Below are 8,351 nucleotides of genomic sequence, written 5' to 3'. Positions count from 1 at the left end.
GGGGCCAGCTGTGGGCACACGGACCGGTTCGTGATGAGGAGGTACCGCAGCGGGTGGCAGACAGCCACGTGGCGGCCCAGAGCCACGATTGCCAGAAGGATGCACTTGGCCGCCCCCATGAACAGGGAGATACAGGTCTGGGCCAGGCACAGGGTGTCGGAGATGACTTTCCTGGAGGCCAGGAGATCGAAGAGCATCTTGGGGACGACAGCCGTGGTGTAAAATATGTTGAGAAAGGCCAAATGACAGAGAAAAAAGTACATGGGTGTCTGGAGAGAAGACTCCATTACCACCCGAATGAAGACTGCTGTGCTTCCAGAGATTCACCAGGTCAGTCAGCGAGAAGAGGAGGAAGAAGGGGACCTCCGCCTGGGGGTGGTTGGAGAAGCCAAGAGCCAGCTCGGCGACGGCGCTGATGTTTTCCGGAATCATCGTCAAGTCAGCCTGAAAGCTCTTGGCACAGAGGAGGGGCTTTGGCCCACAGCGTGTCGTGGCCAAGAGACAGCAGCCCTGACCCTTTGTCGGGACAGTGGGTCAGCGAGTCACTGGGCCAGCCTGGCTCCTTTTTGATAACTACCGTCACATTGAAGTTTGAAGCGCTTTCGTAAATTATAGTGGAAAGCTTCTGTTTAGATCCTGGAAGGCTCCACACACACGGGGAGACACGTACCGGGAGACATGCACGGGGAGACACACCACGTGGGCAGGGCTGCCCACCTTGGGCTGCTCTATGAGGTCTTGCTAATGACACAGGGTGTGATTTTAAGGAGAGAAATTGACTTTTGTTCTCACAATGTGTTTTCCTATTTGAGGATAGGATCATATTACAGAACCTGTTGATGTCATGCTCAGCGACTGTAGCAACACGGCCATGTGCCCTCGTCTTCTGGGAGCAAATCTGGAGGGTCCTGGGGGCACCCCTTCAATGCTCCTCCAAGAAGACCCCTTGCTCATCCAGTAAAAACTTATTCTAACCAGGAAAGTCTCCCCGTCTTTCCATAGAAGCTCTGTTGAATCAAGACCCTGGAATAAGCTCACCACTGAAGATTTCAAATGCGGTGGGTGGCGAATGGAGCTTCAGAGTTGTAAAGATGTCTCTATTTGGGGAAAAAATGGCAATGGCACTTTCTGATATACCCAAAAAGCTCAAGTTATTTTGGGAACCTCAGAAAGAGAGGAATTCACTCGAATCACATAGGTACAATAGGCGTGGCTGAATAGTGAGACTTTCCTATCTTAGAGAGGTTTTTAAAATATAAGCTGTGCCCAGCTGCTGGAGTGTGGTTAGGGCGCTGGATTCCACACGGCTGACTGAGGGTTCAAGCCCCGGACTTTGAAAACACTCTGGTTGTGTGTGTGTGTGTGTGTGTGTGTGTGCCCAAATTCCTGAGAGGAGAACAGAGAGGGATTATGGCATGACCCCCCAGGGGTGCTTTCCAACTTTTCCTTTCTCTGTCTCTCTCCAGCAAGTGCAAATAAGAAAAACACCTCTAGCGAATAAAGAAAATCATACTGGACATGTGTGCATACATGCCCAAGATCCCAGGAGGAGAAGGGACTGCAGTGTGGCCATCCCTTCTGGGGTCGATTTCTCACTTTCCCTCTCACTGTGTTTCTCTCTCTCTCTCTTTCTCTCAATCTCCCCCCCTCACAAGTGCATATACCCTAAGACAAAATCCTCTTTAAAAAATAGAAGAGCTTCAGGAGGCAGGAGGTGGTGTGGTTGTTAAGGCCTTGGACTCTCACATGGCTGACCATGGTTTGACGACCAAACCTGGTGGCTTGAAAATCACAACGGGCATTCCCAGGAGAATGCAGAAGGGACTGCAGCATGGCCATCCCCCGTGGGTGATTTCTTACTTTCCCTCTGTGTCCACCAAGCACACACCTTATGGCACAAACCTTGAACGAGCAAACAGAAGGCTCAGAAGGCAGCCCCTCTGCCCTCCAGTTCCTGTCTCGATGGCCTGTGGTCCTCTTCTCTCCTGAATCGAAGAAACAGGCTTCGCTCTGATTTTCCTTGTTCTGCTGAAGGCAAGACCCATGTCAGAAGACAATGACCACTGAGACCATCCCAGGCGGTTCATTAACTAAGCGCACGTTGATGAAGGAAGAGGACTGTGGACACCCCACATGGGTTTTGTCATAGCTGTTGTCCTTGCCTCAGGTTTCGAGGAGAGTCATCACATCACTGTCACACTGGCTCACCCTTCACCCCGGAAATCATTTAGTCCCCTCCCTCTGTTTTTCTGCTGCCGAGCCCTTCTGATTTAAATGTTGTAAGTTTCCGATGTGCTATGTATATGCTAAATACATTTGTCTTGTCAGTTTATTTTCAGTGAATCTTCAGAGGGAGAAGAGCATTTCCTTGACTTTTACATAAACTTGCAAGTGACTGCACACGAAGAACGTCCAGAGCTCAGGAAACGTTTCTGAGGACGCTGGTGACTTGTGCTCCACCTTCCTTACTTCTGTCTGGCCTGTTCAGCCCAGACCGCCGGGTCATGTGTGGTTCATAAAGTCAGAGTGCTACAAGCACCGGGACCCTGGGGCGTCTCAAATCTCAAAGTAAAAGACAGAATTGTTTTTTATTTAGAGAAGGGCAAAGTTGAAGTGAAATTTAAAATAAGTGTTTTCATAGACTCAAAACAAAACAAGCAACTAGATAAAATTTCAACACCAAATTCAGATCCACATTAGACCTAAATGTTCTATTTCCATGGAAACTACAAAGCTTAGACAAGTGAGGAATTTTGTTAGCAAGACTCCTTAACTGAAGTTCTGTTGAAAAGTGAGATTGTTTATCTGTGTCAAAGAAAGGCCTGTATTCCTGGCAAACGGTAAATTTCATTCTCATCACTTAAAATAACAGTTTCTGACATGCAACCTTAAAGAGAGTTTTGGTCACTAAGAAATCAGTAATCACTCAAAGAGATTGTTCAAATCTTACAATGTAGCACTCACAGTTAAACCATCTGTAACTTGTTTTTCCTTTGCCTGCTATTTTATGAACAACACAAATTTTATTGCTAAGTCATGGTAAATGTTACTTGTGTTTTTACTTATGGTAATTTGTCTAATTTTATACTGCTTTGTTTCATATTTTAGAAAGTTAGAGGACTTTTAAAAAATAATTATTTGTATTTAATTTAACCTATTATTATTATATTTTAATTTGACCAATGAGAACTAGACAGAGAGAGAGAGTAAGTGAGAAAGCAAGCTGCCAGGTTCAGGACTTGAACCATGGTCAACCATGTGGGAGTCCAACACCTTAACTATGACCTCATCTGCCAGTTCTGCTTTATTTCTTTTTAAACATTTTCACAAATATGTTGGGCCCATTGAACAATTACCTTGCTAAAAGCTCTCATCAAGACAAAAGACCTAGATTAATATATCTAAAACCCAAAGGAAATCTCTTTTCTGTTCCACTAAATTTACAATTTATTCAATAGTTATTTAAATCAAATTATTGCAAGATTCTGAAGTCACTTATTTAGAAAGATTTAACAAAAGTTTGTGTCATTTTCAACTAGCCCTAAGTACCCAAGAGAAAACAAACAGTTAATCTTCTCCCAGAAGATTCATCCATCCATAACTAATTACTTACTTGCAAATTGTTTTCAGTAAAGACCTCTTTATGAGAAAGAATAAGGTGACAAAATGTAAGACATCGGAAGGAAAACACAAGGTAGCTAGGACAGGAGGAGATTAGAGTGAAAGGGTAAAAGGAGACAGGAAGAGATTGAGGTCAAGTTCAAAGCCCATGGGAGACTGAGTTAGAGTAATGAAGACTGAGAGAAAGAAATCTACCATAAACTAACACGATAGCCAAAGCAAACGGAGGTTGAATGATTGCAACCGAAGAGAGCATTTTCACATGAGTAAAATTCATGTCATAAAATAAAGTGGGAATAGGGTATATAGGATTTATATTTATGGCAGAAAGAATTACAACTGGGTAAGTGAGTAGAATTATTATTTATTCAACATGTTTTATCCAATACCCGATCAATGAGTAAATACGTAATCACAAATTTATGCCGAGGTAGCTCCATCATTGCTTTCAAGCAAATACCTCTAATCTGTGGTACAGAAACATTCAAAGTACAGTTACTTTTGACTAAAAATCTCATAGTTTATGAAAATAATTAGTTTATGTATTCAAAATTGAATACTTTCCCAAATGTAGAAAATTAATATAAATCTGGAAATCCCATTTCATACTCTGATAATGGATATCCTGTTTATTCTCTAAATTTTAGCCTTCAAAATGGCCCTTTGCTGTTGAAAATGAAAAATGATTGTTATTCATATGATTCATAAAAATTATGATAGAATTGGTCATGTAATTAATTTTCAAAGTAGCTATGACCAGTGATTTTTCTCTGAATAGAAAGGATAATATAATTTTTTTTTTTTTTTTTTGGAGAGGTTTCTTGCTATAGGGCGCATGCACTCGCCGGACAGACAGAGAGAGACAGAGAGACAGAATGCTGTGGACCTGGAGGCACGCCTCGTCTGGGTTTCGGTCTCCTCCTCTGAAAAGCCCACACTGAGCTCGTGGGCTTGGAGGCCCCGCTGGACGGTAGGCTGGTGACTGCCCAGGGAGCATTCTGCCGGCTGTGCAAGCTCACCTCTGCATGGCTGCTCCCACAGTAACTTTTTAAAAAATGATTTTACTTAACTTTATTGATTTTTTAAATTATTGACTTATTTTAATTTGACCAGAGAGGGACAGAGAGAAAGAAGGAAAGTGAGAAGGCAAGCTACCAGGTATGGGAATCAAACTGCCACCCCTGCCAACCCTACAGTAACTTTTTTCCAAAGAACGGCTCAGTCCTCGCTAGGGCAGCACATATGCTAAACAGAACCGCACCATACCAAGAGAGGTTAACAGCGGGCACCGGAGGTCCATGTAGAAAACAGCTGTTACATGTACTGGCTAGCCACGATGGATACGGGGATAAGGATACATTAACTAGGAATACATTAACTTTAGGAAATTTGTGAGAGCCATTATTTAACATGTATTGCCAAAAGTCTCTTTTCTTTGTATTCCTTTTTGCTCTATCTCATCTATTAATGTGTAAGATGTATCCCCCCCCCAGGGACAATCAATGAATATGAATAATCAAGATTTCTTTTTTTAATTTTGAGGAGGAAACTATACTTATCTTAGGTTCATTGGCTGGAACTCTGCAAATTAGACAAAGACAGACCAGTAAGAAAGACAGATGTCTACTAGCAACGTGAAGCACATGCAGGCAGTACTTGGCTAAGAACATGGTGGGCGGTTAGAACGCAGCTTTCGTAACAGCAGACAATTCATTTGTAGAGAAGTGACAAGACAAACGGAACGGACTTTGAACTTCTGAGGGCAGGGCATCCCGAGAAGGCGAATCTGTGACAAAGGAGAAGGTAAGGGTTGCATCATAAGGTCTGTTACGTGGTTTTCTCTAGCATTGTCTGGACTGCTGAGAGTCTAGTAAACTTTGACATCAAGGATCATTCTGTTCTTTGGTAGAGACTAGAAACCCAAGAGTTTTTCTCATGTCTAATTTTTTCTTTCATTATCAATTGCCTTCAGCTAAAACAATCCTTGTAAGAAAGTGGCATATCTGGGGATACTCTAAATCCTTCATTACCCAACCATGTCAACCTTGGGAAAGTTATGTCATCATCCCACTCTTTAGATTCTTTACCTTTAAAAAGAAGATCCTTACTCCTCAGAGTGTGTTTCCCGACCACGGACATCTGCAGGATCAGCCATGCGCAGTGTGCAGATGGGGCCCGCATCTGATGGTGCTTGCTGGTGATTCTCGTGCCCCCTGGAGCTTGAGAAGCACGCTTGGCTTAGGGCTTCATCCTGCCATAGCCAGGTAATCCCACTCGTGGACTCAACTACTTTGTAGACCCATCCATCTATTTTATAGTCTAAATTTGCCGTCAACACTGGATACATGTAATAATTTTGAGCTTTATGGAGGAAATGCCATTGGTGTTGGTGAGTGTAAGAGTACATCAGGATGAGTGGGGCCCTTCATCTCATAGGGAAATTCCTAGAGCAAAGACTCTGAGTCCACATGGTCTTTGTTCAAGCTATGCCCCCAAGGCAGGTCCTCGGTACCTGACTGACAGCAATGGCTTCCCTACTGATCTCCCAGCGGATAGGCTCCGACCTCAAAAGTAGTGTTCAAAAGTAGACTATAGAATTTATTTTTAGAAATAGTTTTAAAATAACCTTCTGCCCTTAGCCTGCTCTCAGTACACTCACTTCCAAATGAGTGTCAGGATTTCCTGGATGGGAAAGCAGTTGCCCCTGCTGCAGTATTCAGTATGAAGGTGCTTTTATTTGGTGTGTGTAGAATGTCTCACATTACTAAGTTTAAGCATGAAATGACCTAGATCGGAGAAGACAAATCATTTTACGATATCTCTTTTTTTAAAATTTTTATTTAGGATTATTATTATTTTAATTTGCTATAGGGCATACGTGCTCACCAGAGAGAGAGAGAGATAGTAAGCAAGCCGCCAGGTCCAGGACTTGAACCATGGTAGGCCATATGGAAGTCCAGTGCCCAACCATCACTCCACCTGCTGGCCTCAACAAATCATTTTAAAACTAAATATTTTTAAACTCTTATAGTTTACTTATAAACATTATTTTTAAAGATAGAACCTACATGCTGGAAGATCAAGTATTAAGCATGAGTGTGACTAGAACCTCGGTTTGGGAGGCAAATTCCAAACAGCACAAAAGTATGTGTTCCCCCAGCAGTTAGCGTAATGGCTATGTCACTGGACTCCCACGTAGTCGACCGCGGTTCGTGTCCCGGACCCGGTGGCTTAAAACTCACGCCGGGCGCGTGTGCGTGCGTGCCCAAGATCCCGAGAGGAGAATGGAGGAGAAGGGATTGCGGCGTGACCATCCCCCCTGGGGGGTGATTTCTCGCTTTCGGTCTCTATGTCTCTCTCTGTCTGTCTGGCGAGCGCACGCACCCTACAGTGAAAATCTCTCCAAAAAAAAAAAAAGTATGTGTTCCCATGCGAGGGCCATGCAGGGTCTGGAGGGAGAGTGAGTCGACTCGGGGTGAAAAGGCAGCCGTTCCTGGGTCCATGTGAAGCGTGACTAAACTGGGCATGACTAGGACAGGACAGTACTGTTTTCTCCACATCTAGGATTCGAATCTTCCATCTGAAGTGTAACTGTCAGTGTAATCTTTGAAAAGCCACTAGAATTCTTTGGACTTTGTTTTTTAAAGTACTAATGGGTTGTGATGAATAATAAGAGGGGGTTTCAAACAGCTCAGCATGTACTCATGCTTTAATTCATTCTCTGGCAGCTTTTGCAAGTCCCCTTAAACGTCTTGTATCACATTAACGTAACTATTAACTCTGCCTGGCTTGGCTCTGAGCAGGTGCTGGGCCATCCAGGCCTTCCCTGAGTGAGGTGTGCTGTTGCTTTCTTCTTTCTCTCCTTTCTTTCTTCCTTTTTCATTCTTTCTTCCTTTTCTTTCTTTCTTCTCTCTTTCTTTCTTTCTCTTTCTTTCTTCTTTCTTTCTTTCTTTCTTTCTTTCTTTCTTTCTTTCTTTCTTCTCTCTTTCTTTCTTTCTCTTTCTTTCTTCTTTCTTTCTTTCTTTCTTTCTTTCTTTCTTTCTTTCTTTCTTTCCTTTTTCTTTCTCCCTTCCTTTTTTCTTTTTCTTTCTTTCTTCTCTCTTTTTCTTTCTTTCCTTTTCCTTTTTAGGTTTTTGCCATAGAGCTTGCTAGCTTGAGAGACAGAGAGGGAAGTGAGAGATCAACCCCCGGGGAGGCCGCACTGTGATCCTTTCTCCTCCTGGATTCTGGGTGCCCATGCGCAGGCACCTGCGTGGATTTTCAAGGCAGGTACTGGATCTGGGACTCCAACCGGGCGGCCTTGTGAGCATCATTTTCAAGGCAGGTACTGGATCTGGGACTCCAACCCGGGCGGCCTTGTGAGAGTCCAGCGCCTTTACCATTGCGCCCCCTGCTGGTCCAGTTACCGTGTTCATCAACATTGTCTTTCCAGGACTCCGATCTGGTCCAAGGCCCCAGCTGCAGGTCTCTGCTTCTTTTGTTTCTTAAAGTACTAATGGGTTGTGATGAATAATAAAAGGGGATTTCAAGCAGCTCAACATGTCCTCATCCTTTAATTCATTTCTTTTGGAAGTCCCCTTAAACATCTTGTATCATATTAACATAACTATTAACTCTGCCTGGCTTGGCTCTGAGCAGGTGCTGGGCCAACCAGCCTTCCCTGAGTGAGGTGTGCTCTTGCTTGCTTGCTTACTTTCTTGCTCTTTCTTTCTTTCTTTCTTTCTTTCTTT

The 8,351-nt window shown here is 43.5% G+C and overlaps 1 protein-coding gene across 1 annotated transcript in view; it reads right to left on the bottom strand.

Moving 5' to 3' along the window:
* LOC102470220 (olfactory receptor 13C2-like) overlaps window positions 1-455 on the bottom strand; it is a 2,171-nt gene extending 1,716 nt beyond the window's left edge. Inside the window, 3 exon segments of the mRNA XM_027775671.1 lie at window positions 1-5; window positions 8-318; window positions 320-455. The exon segment at window positions 1-5 is cut by the window's left edge and continues 496 nt beyond it. Of these exon segments, the coding sequence (XP_027631472.1) occupies window positions 1-5; window positions 8-318; window positions 320-432 (429 nt within the window). The 5' untranslated portion in view covers window positions 433-455.
* Window positions 456-8,351: the final 7,896 nt, after the last annotated feature.

The sequence above is a fragment of the Tupaia chinensis genome, unplaced genomic scaffold (assembly GCF_000334495.1).
Source record: "Tupaia chinensis unplaced genomic scaffold, TupChi_1.0 Scaffold000596_1, whole genome shotgun sequence".
NCBI classification, from domain to species: Eukaryota; Metazoa; Chordata; class Mammalia; order Scandentia; family Tupaiidae; genus Tupaia; species Tupaia belangeri.
The sequence above is the reverse complement of the archived record's forward strand: the minus strand, read 5'-3'. Positions and strand labels throughout refer to the sequence as shown.